Below are 18,128 nucleotides of genomic sequence, written 5' to 3'. Positions count from 1 at the left end.
GTCTAGAGCAGGGGTCCTCAAACTAAGGCCCGCGGGCCGGATACGGCCCTCCAAGTTCATTTCCCCAGCCCTCACTCAGGGTCAACCTTAGTCTGAAATGACTTGAAAGCACACAACAACAACGCTATCCCATCAGCCAAAAGCAAGCCCGCACTTCCCATTGAAATCCTAATAACTATATATGTGTTCAGTTTTAATTATTGTATTATTTTAAGTTTTTTCCACTACAAATAAAATATCTGCATTGTGCATAGGAATTAATTCATATTTTTTTCAAATTATAATCCGGCCCTCCAACAGTTTGAGGGACTGTGACCTGGCCCTCTTTTTACAAAGTTTGAAAACCCCTGGTCTAGAGTGACAACTTTTACTATGCTAATTCTGGCTACAGATCCAATCTGCCAAGGAATTTCCCATATTCATATACTTCATTTTTTCAGAAAGACCTAACATCAGTTTCCAGATTGTAAAAATAAAACAAATACTTTCTACACACACATCTCAAAACTCTACAAAATGTTATAATTGCTTGAAAGTGTTGGGCATCTGGAATGAAATTCTAAGTGTAACAAAGAAATAAGCCTGATGCAGAAACAAAGGCACCAGCTTCCATTTGATTCAGGAAGGACCAGGGAGGGGGAGGCTGCTAATGAATACTGACCCCGAGAGCGGTGGAGGCCCCCGCCTTCAAATTGGTGTGAACTGCAGCGGAGAGTTCCGCAGTTCCTGGGAGCCAAGTTTGGGACCAACGGATGAAATGTGCCCCAGCAGCCAGCTCAAAACTAGGACTGCACTCAGCCTTCCATTACTTTCCTCCTCTCCTTTCTTTGTAACCAATCCCTAATAAAGGTACTTAACTTTTGCAACTTTTAACTTTTCCGCTTGATACTTTGTGTCCTTCCCTGCCTAAAGCTAACCTAAGCATGAAATGAACTTCTTTCCGGGCTCCGGGCAACCACGGGCCTGCCTGGGATGCCTTCTGGGCATCCTAGGGAAGCCGAATCTGCGTCAATTGGAACCGCGGATACGGAAACCTTCCTATCGGACCCCCGTATCCGCTAAAATCTCAAAATGGCGGATTGACCCCGTTTCAATTTCATATTTTTCTGTACTCGATTCTTAACTAAACTGCTATCTCGCTATTCTCATTTTGGATCCCTACGCCCGGGAAATAATTATTTTGTTTTAAGAAATATTATTTGACAGAAATCAGCTGATTGTCAAACTCCGCCGGCTCTGCACAAGCAGTCCATTTCTCTTTGTTGCCGTCCGTTCCTGCCTAGCCCCGCAACCGGGGACTTGCTGCGGATGCCCCCAGGAGACCTCTGGGAGGGGGCCAGGCAGGGGGCCCAGTCCTTGGGAAGGAGTTGTAGTTCCCCAAGGACCACGCCATGGATTTGCTACCAATCAACACCACGCATAGCTACTAGCATGAACCAAGGAGAAATGACTTTCTGCTGCTTGACTTGGACTGCAAGCCACCTCCGCTTCCACAAACTTTCCCCAGGAGCATGGGACTTCTAGTTTTCTAATAAAAATCAATACCAGTTGCTGTAGGCTATATTTCAGATGGAGGAACTGGCCAAACCTCTCAGTATTATTTATCTAAAGAAAACCACTATGAAATTCATGGGGTTCACTATTAGCCAACACCTAGCTTGAAAGCACCTATACATACAGGATATACTTAGTACATGGAGGCCCAAAGAAATCCACTTTAAATAAAAACAAAGAGTTGTGGATAGGGTTATGTTACGTAGCAAGGACTCTATCAAATTTGGTGGGATTTTTCAGCACATTCACTTTGCAGTTGTGATTTGGTAAAATTGTATGAGAATGAACAAGCTCAGGGCTCTCATTCTGTTCAGATCCTGGTCTTTCAATTGTGAAAAATGGAAACGCAGCTCTTCCTCTAAGTACAGTTCGATTCTTCTAATTTTTCAGAGTTATGGGAAGCAATTCCCTCTTCATAGTCTATTGTACTGCCAAATCATTGTACAGGTCCTATTAGGTTGTGTACTGAATACTCTCATTGCTGATCTGAATAGTACCTCAAATCCATTAGTTCATCTTCATGGGGAACTTTGACTTTGCAATGTGTTTTGCTGTTAGAACAAATGTGTGGAAAGACCCATGGCCATGCAGATATCTGAACATTGGGCATTCTGACAGTGATATCGCACAATAATTTAGGGGTCTTTGCCTTGAAGACAGAGATCAATCAGATCCACCAAAGAGGATCTGTTTTGACCCTGGCAAGAAAGAAGCACCCAAAGATTTTTTTCTCTGGTTTTCCCAAATAAATCTCACCAAAGTTGAAGAAAATGCCACCAAATTGTTTTCCTGGGTGGGAAACAATGAACTGGGAGGAAAAGATTAATGGATTAGGTGTCGGTGATAACTTTTTAAGTCCTCAAGCTGGCTTCTTTATTATCTTGAGTGCTTGAAATATACATCTTCGTCTGACTTGAAAATCAGACCCTTTGTAATCCTTAGGTCTGGGATATAGATTTAGTGATGGTATCTGACTGTGGTATCAGCTGGAGGAACGGAAACAAAGAAAGAGGCTGTAGTGACAACTAAATCCTCTGCAGGCAGGATGTCACCCTTTGTGAGGAGCGATTAAACCTGCAATGGGGCATATCCTTCAGATGGGCTAACTTGGGTTACTCTGAGGTCTGAAGGATTATGCCCATTGTCCTATTGTCCATGCAAGATTAGTTGGGTTCAGAAAATGTGAGGTTTTTCCTGTAGCCCTGAGATGCTGGGTTCACGAAGAGGTGGCATTTTGTATTTTATATTACATATAGGGATATGAGGGGAAAAGAAGACATACAGGGGGACCATAGGGGATACATTCATATAATGGGGGGAAGAAATCATATCAGCCCATCCCACCCACCAGAGTCCATTGAAAGTTCATAAATCATAGCGAGAGTCCATGGGGTTTGAAGGGAAAAAGTTTCCAAAAAGTTTTTAAAGTTTTCCAAAGTGGTTCTTGTGGGTTTTTTCGGGCTATAGAGCCATGTTCTAGAGGCATTTCTCCTGACGCTTCGCCTGCATCTATGGCAAGCATCCTCAGAGGTAGTGAGGTCTACCTCTGACATTTTCCAAAGTGGGCAAAAGTTTGATAAAAGTCTAAGGAGTTGATGCAAAAGGGGGAGATGTCCACAAGAGTTCATGGGGAGGTATGCTGAGGGTCACAGGGAGTGCCTAGGATTGGGATCCATTCATTGAAGGAAGATAAACTATAAATCCAATGCCAGCCAAGGTCAGCGGGATGGCGGCAGAAACATCATTGCAGAATGGAACCAGGGAACGCTATCAGCTGGTCTCCACATGAAGTTTCAGGGGTAAAGGGGTTATTCCTGGAGCGTAGGAGCCGAGAATGTGAAAAGCGAGATAGCAGTTAGTCTTAGCACTATGGAGAGGAAAAGGTTACGATTAAAAGATATTTTACTGGGGGATTTGTTACAATTTTAGGGCAAGGGGAGGAAAGCAAGACACAAAAAGAGTCTCTTTTTGAAGCTGCTGCTGTGGCCACATTCCCGGCAATGCTGTCCGAATTGGACATCCAGGAACTGCGGAACTCCCTGCTGCAGATCAACTTGGAAGCAGGGGGCTCCCATTGACCCTCATCAACAGGACTTGATGGAAGTTGATGCTCTATCTCGACACCTCCAGAATCTCCATCCTTCCTATCAATGCATAGTACTAAAACATTGAAATTCCTCGCCCTATCAGACAGTGGTTTCCAACATTTGGTTTTTAAAGTGTCTGGGACTTCAACTTCCAGAAGCCTTAGCCAGATTGGCCAACTATCACGAATTGTGGGAGCTGAAGTTCAAGACAACTGGAAGACTAAAGTTGGGAACCACTGTTCTACGCAAATATGGATGTACATAGCCACCTTGTTCAGGAATCCCCAGCAGGTGGAGAGAAGTGGACTTGGGCCTTGTTGTCAAGACACCTATTCCTGGTTTATGTCAATGATTAATTCAGTGACTAATACTGAAAAAAGAGGAAATTATTGGTGGTTGGGCACCTGGAGACACCTGCCCTGATGAGAAGAAAATGGTGCGTGTGTCAAACTGTTCCCTCTCTAACGATCAGTTCCCTTTGTCATCTGAGATATTTCAAGGTAAGAATGCAGATAGTGCAGAAAAGTGAGAAACATCGGGGTGAGGGTGTGGCTGGGAAGGATGAACGATAACCAAAGGTTAGATGTAAGATACAGAACACTTTTTAATCAGTGCTCTTTCGGGGTTTGACTCCGTAATTGCATACCTCCAACCAGGCCCGTAGCCAGGATTTCGTTTCGGAGGGGGCTGAATTTTTTTTCAGGGGGGGTTTCGGGGGGACTGAGTTTCGGGGGGGGGGGGGCTGAGTCTGAGTGAAAGAGGGTCTAGCCTAGCAAACCTTTTGTATCATTACCCCAATACCCCCATGCATATGGGATATATTGAGTATGGTGATCAGATCATGATATGAATAAACATAACAGTTTAAATAATGCACCAATAAGGCCTTTTCGCGAACCACCATGAAAATTTGGGGGGGGGGGGCTGAAGCCCCCCGAGCGCCCCCCCCCCCCCCCCCCCCCCCCCCCGGCTACATGCCTGCCTCCAACAGACTCAATTTGACAGGGATAGTCCTGAGTGACTTGCTGGGCCTTTCCACACAGCTCTATATCCCAGAATATCTAGGCAGGAAATCCCACATTATCTGAGTGTGGACTCAGATAACCCAGTTCAAAGCAAATATTGTGAGATTTGCTGCCTTGATATTCTGGGATATAGGGCTGTGTGTCCCTATTTCTCTTTCCTCCTGCTGCTTCACCCCTTTTTCCTCAGCTTATTTCCTTTGGTGCAAATGCAGCTCAATCTGCAAAAATATTTTGCGCTCATCTTCCCAGTAAATTCATGCAAAAGCATAGTGCTGCGGATTCTGCTAATTTGTGTTGACTTTCTCGTCCATAACCATTGTTTTGACTACAAAATGATTACCATTACTGCCCGGAGAATTATTGGTTGCCCTCTCCCCTCTCTGAAAGAGCTGTATAATTCCCGTTGCCTTAAGAAAACTCAAAATATTCTTAATGATCCATCTCACCCTGAATATTCTTTTTAAAAAATTGTTACCATCTGGCAGATGGTATAGGATTATAAAAACAAATAGGGTAAGCAAGAGCTTTTATCCCAAAGCTGTGGCTATATCGAACTCTGTGGTTTTATACTGATGTGCCATTAGGGGTTGCATAACAGATATTAGAATGTGGAAGGATGGGTACTTATTTTGTAACTAGCCATCCCTTGCCACGTGTTGCTGTGGCCCAAACTGGTGATCTGGAAAATAAAGTAATGTGAAAGTGTTGGTTTCTAATATATGTAATTTCTTTATGCTTATGGGTAAACAGTATTTCTTGTCCTGTTTTTTTCTTGCCCTGGTAAGTATTTTCTATTGGTCATAGGGATTCTGTGCGGGAACTTTTCCCCAATTTTATAGTTCGGGGGGTTCAGAATACTCTTTGATTGTAGGTGAACTATAAATCCCAGTAACTACAACTCCCAAATGTCAAGATCTATTCCCCCCAAGCTCCCTCTGTGTTTCTAGTTGGGCATATGGAATATATGGAGCCCCCAGTGGCGCAGTGGGTTAAACCCCTGTGCCGGCAGGACTAAAGACCGACAGGTCGCAGGTTCGAATCCGGGGAGAGGCGGATGAGCTCACTCTATCAGCTCCAGCTCCTCATACGGGGACATGAGAGAAGCCTCCCACAAGGATGATAAAAACATCAAAATCACCCTAGGCAACGTCCTTGCAGACGGCCAATTCTCTCACACCAGAAGCAACTTGCAGTTTCTCAAGTCGCTCCTGACACGACAAAAAAAATTAGAATATTTGTGCCAAGTTTGGTCCAGATCCATCATTGTTTGAGTCCACAGTGCTCTCTGGATGTTGGTGTACTACAAATCCCAAACTCAACGTCAATGCCCACCAAACCCTTCTAGTATTTTCTGTTGGTCATGGGAGTCCTGTGTGCCACATTTGGTTCAATTCCATCGTTAGTGGAGTTCAGAATGCTCTTTGATTGTAGGTGAACTATAAATCCCAGCAACTCCAACTTCCAAATGACAAACTCAACTTTTTTTTTTGAGTGATGGTCACTCCTTGGGTTAATAGGTGTCTTGTGGCCAAATTTGGTGGCAATTCGTCCAGTGGTTTTTGAGTTATGTTAATCCCACAAATGAACATTACATTTTTATTTATATAGATTTGGACATATATATGTGATTGGGGATAGCACTTAATTTCATTTTACAGTGTACAATGATAATAAAGTTCCTCTGTTCTATTCTACTACAGTCTGAGGTTGCTTGGCCACAGGTATTCCAGTTTCTGTCCAAGAAAAGTTGGGCAGTATGGCATTGTTTGCAATTTCACCTTAGAAAAATGACAAAGTAACAAGCAAATATTGTTGACCATATGCATGATATCTTGTGCTTGAGGATAACCCAGCTGCCTTCCTCAAAGTATCTAATAGGAAGGACTTTCAGTTCACATAATGGAGGAGCAAAGGAAAGCTATTCTCTTTCTTTCTGACTCACACCACTTTCTTTCTGTCACAGTCATCAAGGGCCAAATCTGGATCTTCTTGGTACCAATATTCCTGGGTTTGGTGCAGGTCGGTCTCTTCTTGGAACAGATAGGCTTCTTCTTGCGTCATGGCAAGAGCTCCCACCGCACCAGCCTTTCACTCTGGATCCTGGGAGTCTATCCGGTAAGAACAGGATATGAATCCACCAATTTTATCTTATCTATCTCATCATCTGCTTCCAATACCATGTAATCGTCAACACAGTAAATAAAAAAGATGGGACTCCTAAATGAAATATACTGAGGACTAGGCTGTAAAAGGGGTCACCAACCTTTGGAGGTTAGTTTATACATCAGCAATTTAAACAGTATTTATTCTTTTATTTTCACAAAATGGCATATGGGTAGAGTGGGGAATGGTGCCCTTTCAAAAAACGTCTGAAATCATAGATGTTTCCAGGCACAAAATGCCCATATTTCACAAAGCCAGCTGATAAGTTGTTTGGGTTGTGTGGGGATAGAAACAAAGGGCAGTAAAATTTAGTCTCCATCAACAGTGGCAAAATAACTTACTTTTCTGTTACTTTCTAAACCTTCACCTGCATGATTTTGAACGTCTTTTGCTTGATGAAGAAGCCAGTGAAACTTCAAAGGCTTGCATGATTGTTTTTGCACTTCGGTTGACTCTTTTGTGGATTTTGTTTCATTGTGATGCATATTGTATACTGTTGTCCCTGAATATCATAAAATCTGTTGAAACAGACATTCCCTTTGTTAGAGGAGGTCACTGAGCGTACATCTTAACATCACAAATTAAAATTTGAACAGACTGTATGTTCTGTCTTCCAGGAGCATGGTTTACGTTGTCTTTTAGCTGCATGGGATAGCATTCCTTTGCATTTCCCCAGGGTTGCTATAGACCCAGCAGCACCCTGGAAGTTAAACAGTATCAGAGTCTGGAAAGCCAGGCTGCAGACCCTCTGCAGTTATTGGTTTAGAAAGTATCTCTTTGGGTTAGGAGTCCACCCCTTTTCCTGGGGTTGAGATCTCCATTTTGGAATCTTCCCTGCCTCCTTCAGTAGAGAAAAAAGCCTCAGATGTGCTGTTGGTCAGACAGGTTGCTCTGAAAAGCCATTGTGAGTACAATTGAGAAATTGAGATACATAGATAGAATAGCAATTGAGTAATTGAACAATTGAGCAATTGAGTTATTTAGACAAAGAAAGAAATTGAGTTATTAAGAAAAGCAATTCAGATAGAGAAGCTGATTGAGTTATAGATAGATATTGAGAAATAGAGAGAAATAGTTATTGAATACTATTGAGCATTACTTCATCTCCAAAGCTAACCTTGAGCTTAGATAGGGGAAGACCTGGTCTTTCTAACCATAGCAGCTCAGAGTTAGGGTGAAAGATCCCAGGATTTTTTCTGCCATTTGGAGAAAGGTAATTGCAGAAAAGGGAAAGAAAGAACATCTCTATGGTTTCCCAATTTGACTGTTTGTGTTGTAAGTTTATCAAGCTGTGCCAAGTCTGCCAAGGACTTTGGAAATAAATATTTTGTTAATGTTCATATCTTGACTGGCATCAGTTGCTGAAAGTATTGAGTTATTGCTTCAAAGAAAGACCCCCAGCAGTTCGACCAGATAAAGAGAGAAGCACATTTCAGTTTTAACGTTATAGCGTCTGAGTGTGACAGCACACTGTATGTTTTGTATTTCATATTTTTCTTAATCTGTGTACGCGAAACGGAGGATAATGTTTATCTTGCAGATAGCACAAAACTTTTTCTTATTAATACATGCTATTCTCCATCAACATAAACATACATTGCAATGCATATTAATAATATGCAGTCATTAATGTCTAAAGGAGATACATTTACAAATTGTGTAAATGTTTTCCAAAATGTTTGTCCATGATGCACTGTTTTTAATGACACAGCTGCACCAAAATATAAAAGATATGATTTTACTGGTCACTTTTTCCTGGACTATCACTTTTTTGCCCCACTACTGGACTTTTTAGCCCCCTTCTACACTGTCACATAATTCAGATTATCCTCCTTATTAATGTTTGCCGCTTGTCCAAACTCTTATGTTACTTGACCAATGATGTCCTCATTTTTGTCTATGAAATGTTAGAGATTATGAAACAGGTGTATATAGTAGGGCTGGGCGGTTTTGTTTCGTTAATTCGTAATTCGTTAAAAATTCATTATTTTTTTATAACGAAGCGATAACGAACCATTCTGGAGCAACTTAAAAACAAAACGAATTTTTAAATTTGTTTCGTAAATGCTTCGGATTCGTTATGTATTCGTTTCGTTATCGGTTTGAGGTCGTTTTGTTATTATTTCCGCATGTCTGGGGCAAGTTTTATAGTTGTTTTTTGTTTAATTAGTGGAAAAAAATTATAATATCACACCAACAGTCAACAACAGAGGGAGAGGGAAGCTTCAGAAGTTCCCCCTGTTCCATTTGGAGGTTTTTTAGCGTATTGCGTGGTCGCGTCCGCCATTAACGAATCGATTCGTTATTGTTTCGTATTTGTTTCGTTAATGTTTTGTAATTTTTTTAACATTTACGAAATTTTGTAAATATTGAACTTTTTAAAAGAAAAATTTCGGAATTCTTTTAAATATCGAAACGCAAAAAAACCCAAAAAACGAATTGATTTTAGAAACAAATTGCCCAGGCCTAGTATATAGCCTAAAGGTAGGTGGGATGCTTACTAAAGTGGTGTTAATATCCTCACCAATCTCTTTTTCAAACAGGTGTTCAGCCTCACTTCCCTCATTGGTTTGTTCATCCCTCGAGCCTTCTTTGTTTGCAGCTTTGTAGGATCCATGTAAGTTGATTTGGATTCAAGTGGGGAAGGGGATGTGGGAGAAAAGTTACCCTGTGGAAGTTATAGGCAGGAAGAGCTTAACAGTTTTGTTTGTGGTCTGTTATTCTCAAAATGCTACAGGATGGCTGCAGAATTTGATTATTCTTCAGTTAAGGACTTTGGGCTGAAGAACCTTGCATCAACTGAATTGTTGCCTCTCTTTTAAATTGCAAAAAGGCACAATCTCCTTTTGAAGAAGCAAGGAAATAATGGCTGGTATTTCCAGGACAAACAACATATATCGTCTTCATCGAAAACGTCTATTACATCTAACCCTCTGTATCCACAGATTCAACTATCTACAGCAGTGGTTCCCAACCTTTCTTTTGACCAGGGGCCACTCTCCAACATGAGTACCAAAAGGGTTATGAATCAGTTTTTGGTCAACTTTAGATTTGGTTTAGTTATTTGTGGTGCTGATTCAGAAAACTGCATTGGATTCACATCAGCTGGATGGCCATCTTGAAACTAAGTAGAGGACCTGCTGAAACAGGATCTGTAGAATACATTCCCTGTATCTATAATAGCTTTCATTCTATTGTCTCAAACTTCGTAACACGCAGCATTTTAAGATTTTCCTTTATCTCTCTTTAAAGAGGGTGCAATCTTATCAAACCTGAGCCTGAAACATGCACTCCCTTTAAGTCCATGTCCTCAAGAAAGAAAGAGAGATGTGATAACATGCCTACATGCAAATGGAAAGACAAAAAGTCAAAGCTGAGCCAAGATCTTGTTATGTTTAACCAATTGAGTTCTCCTTGGCTATTGAGGCTGGCTTGGTGTCGTTGTTATTCTTATTATTTATATCCTAGTTTTTTCTCTCTAAAAAGATACTAAAAGCAGCCTTACTACTAGGTAGAAAGATGTGAATTTCCTTAGGTGACAGATTTTGTGGGGCAGTTTGAGAGTAACATACCTAAATTCAGCACCCATTCTCCTGTATTGGATAACTGCATTGTGTGTGCCACAAAAAACCAAAAAAAAACAAAACAACTTTTGTTGTGTGCATTTAAGTCATTTCTATAGCATCCTGTGGTGATCCTGTCATAGAGTTTCCTTGGCATGATTTTTGCAGAGAGTTTGCCAATTCGCTCCTCTCAGACTGAAGAGGTGCAACTAGCCCACTGGATTTCTATGGCTGTGCAGGGATTTTAATAATGTAACTTCATCCCATGAGCTGGGAGAAAGCGAAGGGAATTGTCTTACTTCGTTCCCTGTCGTCTTTCCCCGTCTTCTGGATTGGCCAGCCATCCCATGTCCTTTTCCCATCTTCTGCTGCTTTAATAATAATAATAATAATAATAATAATAATAATAATAATAATAATAATCTTTATTTATACCCCGCCACCATCTCCCCGATGGGGACTCAAAGCAGCTTACATGGGGCCAAGCCCGAACAACATATTACATCAAGATAAAACCAAAACATAAACAACAAGCAACACCATCAAAATTACATTTTAAAAATCAATAACAAAATAGCATTACAATAAACAAAAAACACAAACATAGTAAACAGTGTGCAGGCCAGATGTACAGGATAAAATGTTAAAAGCTATAATGAGATTAAAAATAGGAGCAAGTTATTTACCAGGAGCTCATAAAGCGTTGTTTGGAGTTGGGTAGCACCTAACTCCTGAAGACAGACCCGGAGCTTTGTTTCCATGTGGTGTGGAAACAGAGCCCCACCGGAAGTGGCCTTATGTTATGTGATGGCCTCCATGGGACTCCTGTGGGGATCTGTTTCTGCAACACATTGAAATGGAGCCCTACATCCGCAGGATGAAGTCCTTGGTCTCACAGAGTCTTAGGTACACCATTCTGGTTCTCACACAACTTTTAGGCTTCCTTCAACTGACCAATCTTGATAAAATAGTGAAGAGTAGAGAAATCACACTGGCAACAAAGATCCACATAGTTAAACACCTATGGATGTGAGAGCTGGACCATAGGGAAGGCTGAGTGAAGGAAGATAGATGCTTTTGAACTGTGGTGTTGGAGGAAAGTTCTGAGAGTGCCTTGGACCGTGAGAAGATCCAACCAGTCCATACTTCAGGAAATAAAGACCAGCTGCTCATTGGAGGGAAGGATAGTAGAGGCAAAGATGAAGTACTTTGGCCACATTATGAGTAGAAAGGAAAGCTTAGAGAAGACAATGATTCTGGGGAAAATGGAAGGTAAAAGGAAAAGGGGTCAACCAAGGGCAAGGTGGATGGATGGTATCCTTGAAGTGACTGGATTGACCTTGAAGGAGCTGGGGGTGGTGACGACTGACAGGGAGCTCTGGCGTGGGCTGGTCCATGAAGTCACGAAGAGTTGGAAACGACTGAACGAATGAACAACAACAACAAACTAGCCTACTATCTTGCCATGCTGCAGCACCATTTAGGTTTTGTATGTGAATTGGGGAAGGGCTGGCAGCTTCTCCTTGGTCTCAGTCAACAAACTGAAATTGGACAACCTTGACAGCTCCAGTGTGATTTGCTTTTCTGGTTCCCATGTTTCTATAATACTGTTATCCCTGTGCTTGCAGCTACCACTCTATCACCCTCTGGAAATTCCTCACTTTGATCCGAGATTTCTTTGGTGGCTCAGATCGAATGCTCCACCAGCTGGCAGGACAGCGTGTCTCTCCAAACCCTTTCCCGTGTTGCTGCTGTTGTTGTCTTCCTGAGATTGCAGTCAACCGGTAGGAGCTTGTCTTTGTTACCATGTGTATAGGGTATAGATAAAATATAAATCAATTTCAGGTATAGACTTGGGCCTATCTCCAAGATATCTTATTATCGAAGTATATGTAAATAGAAATGCTCCAAAATCTCAAAAAAAAAACAAAAAAACAAAACCCTCAAATCATTTCTGGCACCAAGCATTTCAGATACAGGATACTCAACCAGTTGTAAAAGGCTTTTATGGCTGGAGTCACTGGGTTGCTGTGAGTTTTCCAGGCTGTATGGCCATGTTCCAGAAGCATTCTCTCCTGACGTTTTGCCCACATTTATGGCAGGCATCCTCAGAGGTTGTGAGGTCTGTTGGAAACTAGGCAAGTGGGGTTTATATATCTGTGGAATGTCCACAGATATATGGATTATATTTTTGTTGGTGTGATTTTAATAATTGTTCTTAATAATTCATGTTCTAATTGTTTGGTTTTAATTGCAACTGTTCATTGTTTCTGCCTGCTGTTAGACTGCCTTGAGTCCCCTTCTGGGGTGAGAAAGGCAGGATATAAATATGGTAAATAAATAAATATTGCCTGTTTGAGGCAAGTGTGAATGTTGCAATTGGCCACCTTGGTTAGCACTGAACAGCCTTGCAGCTTCAAAGCCTGTCTGCTTCTTGCCTGGGGGAATCATTTGTTAGGAGGTGTTAACTGGCCTTGATTGTTTCGTGTCTGAAAGCTTTAAGTGTATTCATTTTCTATCTTTCGTTCTGCTCATGTATGTTTTTAATTCCACCAAAAAGATTACCATAGTGTTGTGGATGTGATCTACCTTAGTTTTCTATCTATCCATTGAACAACATGAGTTGATGCTGAACAACAATAGTAATAGCAATGATCTGAAAATATTTAGTTGAAGTCTTACATTACAGTATACAGAAGATAAGCATTGGCAATCCTTTATTTCCCCCACTCCCTTCTTTCGACACTCTGACAAATAACTCACATTTGCTTCTTTCGTTTCTGCAGAACCAACCTGCGATGCATGACACTGGCTGTGTACCAGCTCTCCATCATCCGGAGCATTCTCTTCTTTGTCACCCTTATACTGTGGACAGATGAGAGATATGACTATGGTGATGTGAGTGAGTCTGAATCATAGCTGAAAGGCAAAGAGGCTAGAGATTATTGAACGCTTGAGCTAACATTGCACATCCTTATTAAGCAAAGAATTGGGTTACGATACCCTCCATTTATAAGACAGGTAGGGGACTTAATACAGTAATGGGGACAGTGACCCATTCCCCTTCAACCATGGACTGGTGTTGTTTCCAATAAGCTGAGCTGGACAGAGTGGTATGTTCCCTGTACGTTGTTCTGGTGAGCAACCTGGCTGCCGATCGTTGGGCTAGTTGAAATTTCCAGGCAGTCTTCAAAGGCAGTGACCCATCCCCAACCTGGCGCACAAGTTTTAATTGTGCAAAAGCTCTCCTGGCTACCACCGAGACCTGGGGTTCCAGGCTCAGCGATGAGTCCAGGATCACTCCCAAACTGCGAACTGTTTAGTCCCACCTCTCCCATTTTGGTCTTTGCAGGAATCAAAAATTTGACTGATTTCACACAGTAACCAACCCCTGTCCCCACTTTAAACCCACTTTTTGGCTGCTGTAGACAGCAATTTTCTGGCAAATACTGAACCAGAGAAACAGGAGAGGAGTCACATCCCTATTCTTGAACATACAGCTTTTAGTCACATTTGCAGACCTGTGAGAGATCCCTGGAAGCTCACAAAAGATGCCTCGGTGCTGTGCACCAAACAAGGAGAACATAGCTGGATGCTTCTCTGTCGCCATACTCCCATCAGATTGTCAGTGGTCATGTTTATGAGAGTGGAAGCAATTGAAAGTAAGGAAGCTGATGAGACATAGTTTTACCAGGTATGGAACATAAGGATTGTGGGACTTGTAGTCCAAAGCACCTGAAGAACTAGAGGTTCAATCTATGCTTTCTCAAATGGAGAGGTTTCTGCTGTACCATTCAAATTGCCTGGGATGAAGCCTAAGTATTAATTTCTAGGAGAGCCACTGTGAACTTCTTGTGATTTCACTGTTTTATTTCCCCTAGGTGGGCTACACCAACCCCAACTCCTACATCAATGTTATCATCGGCATCTCCACTTTCCTCTCCTTCTATGGCTATTTGCTCTTCTACAAGGCCACCAAGCCAGCGCTTGCTGGCTACAGCTTGCGCTCCAAATTTGTCTGCATCATCTTGGTTCTAGTTCTCTGTGGCCTGCAGAGCGGGATCCTGGAAACCATGGGAGCGGTGGGTGCCATCCCTTGCAGCCCGCCTCTGTCGCCTGTCACTCGCGCTCAAGGTAAGTGGCCTTCATGGGGAGGGTCCTTACTGGGAAAGCTTACTGGTTTAGAGATGTACTCTTTATAAGGAACAACTTAGAAGCAAAGTAAGAGGGGGAAAATCCTTTCGGCCCAAGGGACAAACTCAATTGCAGAAGACTTCTTGGGACCTACCCACCAGTGTGGACAAAAACATAAGGGTGATTCCAAGAATACAGGATTGTTTTAGCTTATAGATCCTATTGCCTATACTTTATTTATTTATTTACTTAACGTGTTTATATACCACCCTTCTCAGCCCGAAGGTGACTCAAGGCGGTTTACAGTCGGCACAATTCGATGCCTCCAACAACATAAAACACAATTTAAAAAATTCAACATATAATATAAAACCATACAAAACCAATAAAAAGTAAGTCCTCAGCATCTCCTTACTTAAGCCTATCTGTAAATATTTTCTTTCAGGTAGAAAATAAACCCTTGTGCTGTAATGGTTAAGTGCTTGACCTCCTTGCTTGACCACAGAAACCCATTGTGTGACCTTGAGCAAATCACACTTTGTCATCTTCAGAGGAAAGCAAAGGCAAATGACCTCTGAACAAATTATGTCAGTGGTTCTCAGCCTGTGGGTCCCCAGATGTTTTGGCCTTCAGCTCACAGAAATCCTAATGGCTGGTAAATTATGCCAAAACAAATACATGAGAGGTTTGCCTTAGGGTCGCCATAACTCAGAAATTACTTGAAGGCACACAGCAACAAAGAAAATGTTCAAACAGATCAGGCTAGAGTCATTTTGACATCTATCTGGATTTTAGTATTATAGAAAGAACTAGCTTTACCCACCATGCGTTGCTGTGGCCAACCTTCCCTCCCTTTTTCTCTCTCTCTTTCTTTCTCGCACTTCCTTCCTTTCCCTTCCTCCTTCCTTCCTCCCTTCCCTCTTTTTCTTCCCCTTGTACTTTCCCTTCTTCTTTCTTCCTTCTCTACCTGTTTCTTTCCCCCCTCCCTTTGCTCTTTGGTTCCATCTTTCCTTGTCTCTTTCCTTCCTTCCTTCCCTCCCTCTTTCTCTCGTTCGTTCCTTCTCTCCTTCCTTCGCATTCTCTTTCCTTCCTTCTCTCATTTTTTATTTCCTTCTCTACCTTTCTTTTTTTCCTTCATTCTCTCTTTCCCTCCTTCCTTTCTTCCCCCTTTCTGTGTATATGTGTTTTGTGTGTGTATATGCATACATGTGTGTATATATTTGTATGTTTGCGTATATATGTGGTTTTGCGTATGCATTGTAATGTATTTTTTGTTTTTTGGCTTTTAAAGTCTTTTTTGCTGTGTTTTTTCAATGTTTTATGAGTGATAGTCACGCGTTGGTCTGAGAGGTTTATTGTGTCCAAATTTGGTGTCAATTCGTCCAGTGGTTTTTGAGTTCTGTTAATCCCACAAACGAACATTACATTTTTATTTATATAGACTAGAAACTAACTTGCTTTAAAAAAGCTGTATGTGGGTTCATAGAATCATAGTTAGAACAGATTGCAAGAGCCAAATAGTCCAACCCACTGCTCTGCAGAAATACACAAGTAAAACACTCCTGAAAGATTGCCATCCAGCCTCTTTACAAAGGTTTTTTTTAGAAATCAAAAGTTTGCATCTGCTGTCATGCTTTTCACTTTATTTTTGCATGCCTGAGAAATCATATGAACATAAAGATTTTACTGTAAGAACTAGCTGTCCCCTGCCACACGTTGCTGTGACTCGGTCTGGTGATATGGAAAATAATGTGATGAGAAAGTGTTTGTTTCTAATATATGTAATTTCTTTGTCAGTAAACAGTATTTCTTGTTGTTTCTTTGTCAGTGCTAATGTAGTGATTGTCTGGTTTGCCCACTCTGGAACATGCAACATATCATTGTCCTTCTTTAGGGGTCCCTTTCAAATCTATGTGTGAGTGAATAATATATATCTATGGATAGCTATGACTGGATGGCTCTTTGTCAGGAGGGCTTTGATTACGTTTTCTTGCCCTGGTGAAGGGAGTTGGACTGGGTGGCCTTGAGTAGTTTCTGTTGGTTATGGGGGTTCTGTGTGGGACGTTTGCCCCGATTCTGACGTTCGTGTGGTTCAGAATGTTCATTGATTGTAGGTGAACTATAAATGCCAGTGACTACAACTCCCAAATGTCAAGGTCTATTTCTCCCAAACTCCATCTGTGTTCATATTTGGGCATATGGAATATTTGTGCCAAGTTTGATCCAGATCCATCATTGTTTGAGTCCACAGTGCTCTCTGGATGTAGGTGAACTACAACTCCCAAATTCAAGGTCAATGCTCACCAAACCCTTCTAGTGTTTTCTGTTGTTCATGAGAGCTCTGTGTGCCAAGATTGGTTCAATTCCATCATTGGTGGAGTTCAGAATGCTCTTTGATTGTAGGTGAACTACAAATCCCAGCAACTATAACTCCCAAATGACAAAATCAAAAATTTTGAGTGGTGGTCACTCCTTGGGTTAGTAGGTGTGTTGTGGCCAAATTGGTTTTTGAGTTATGTTAATCCCACAAACGAACATTACATTTTTATTTATATAGATTACTTTAAAAATGTATTTACCTTTACAGTGATCTACTACTATTCATTGGCCGTGGAGATGTTTTTTATTGGCCTGTTTGCCCGTTACTCCTTCCGAAGAGCTGAACCCCAACCGGATACTAGGCAGCCTCCTCGACACCGTGCATCTCAAACTGAGGGGCCCCATTCTGAGGACAGCAGCCCAGCAGATGAGATATCCATAAAGGGAACAAACACTGCCTATCTCCCCGAGGAGTCTCTGTATACAATTGAGCACTCTCCGCTGGATCGGTTTGATTTCATGGTTGGGGAGCCGGAGGCCAGACAGCAGGAAAGCTGGGGAGCGGGTAGCCAGAGAATGGGAGCCGCAAATGCATACGGACTTAAGCCAAGCTTGCCTTCTCAAAAAATTGGGGTTGAACCGGCATCGGCTGGAATCAAAGTACAAGCACAGGTTGTCAAAGTGGATGCTGATGATATCACTGTGGTATAAATGCAATTGCCAGAAAATGGTTTTCCCCTCAAGGCAAAGACAGACATGCTAAATTCTGAGAACAGAAAAACAACACAGGCCAACCTGAGGGACCGAAGGTGAAAAAGATGGTAATGCTGTACTCCATGCTTGGGGTAGGAAGCAGAGAGAGAGGGAAGAGGCCATAGGGCAATTAGTAACGACTGTAACAGTAAAAATATAAAATACTAGCTGTCCCCCGCCCCGCGTTGCTGTGGCCCAGTCTGGTGATCTGGAAATTAAAGTAATGAGAAAGTGTTGGTTTCTAATCTATGTAATGTCTTTCTGCTTATGGGTAATAGGATTCCTTGTTGTTTTTTTGTCAGTTTTGATATGGAGATTGGTTTGCCTACTCTGGAACATGCAACATACAATTGTTCTTCTTTAGTGGTCCTTTTCAAATCTATATCTAAGTGTGTATGAATAATATATATCTATGTATGACTGGTTTGTTCTGTTGATTATGTTTTCTTGTCTTGGTGAAGGGACTTGGACTGGATGGCCTTAAATACTTTCTGTTGGTCATGGGGGTTCTCTGTGGGAAGTTTGCCCAA

General features: G+C 41.8%; 1 protein-coding gene across 1 annotated transcript; it reads left to right on the top strand.

Annotated features, from left to right (window-relative positions):
- Positions 1–4,074: 4,074 nt before the first annotated feature.
- Positions 4,075–17,566, top strand: LOC132765467 (organic solute transporter subunit alpha-like). Its single transcript, XM_060759749.2, has 7 exons — positions 4,075–4,141; positions 6,630–6,781; positions 9,373–9,446; positions 12,021–12,176; positions 13,179–13,290; positions 14,274–14,526; positions 17,114–17,566. The coding sequence occupies exons 1-7, from the start codon at positions 4,075–4,077 to the stop codon at positions 17,554–17,556; spliced, it is 1,257 nt and encodes a 418-aa protein (XP_060615732.2). The 3' UTR covers positions 17,557–17,566.
- The last annotated feature ends 562 nt before the right edge of the window (positions 17,567–18,128 follow it).

Source organism: Anolis sagrei, chromosome 2 (genome assembly GCF_037176765.1).
Source record: "Anolis sagrei isolate rAnoSag1 chromosome 2, rAnoSag1.mat, whole genome shotgun sequence".
NCBI classification, from domain to species: domain Eukaryota; kingdom Metazoa; phylum Chordata; class Lepidosauria; order Squamata; family Dactyloidae; genus Anolis; species Anolis sagrei.
This window is presented reverse-complemented; position numbering and strand designations above follow the sequence as displayed.

Coding starts and splice junctions, on each gene's coding strand:
- LOC132765467 (XM_060759749.2), top strand. CDS start 4,075: ATGGTGCGTGTGTCAAACTGTTCCCTCTCTAACGATCAGTTCCCTTTG. Junction 4,142..6,629: donor GTCATCTGAGATATTTCAAG/GTAAGAATGCAG, acceptor TTTCTGTCACAG/TCATCAAGGGCCAAATCTGG. Junction 9,447..12,020: donor TGCAGCTTTGTAGGATCCAT/GTAAGTTGATTT, acceptor CTGTGCTTGCAG/CTACCACTCTATCACCCTCT.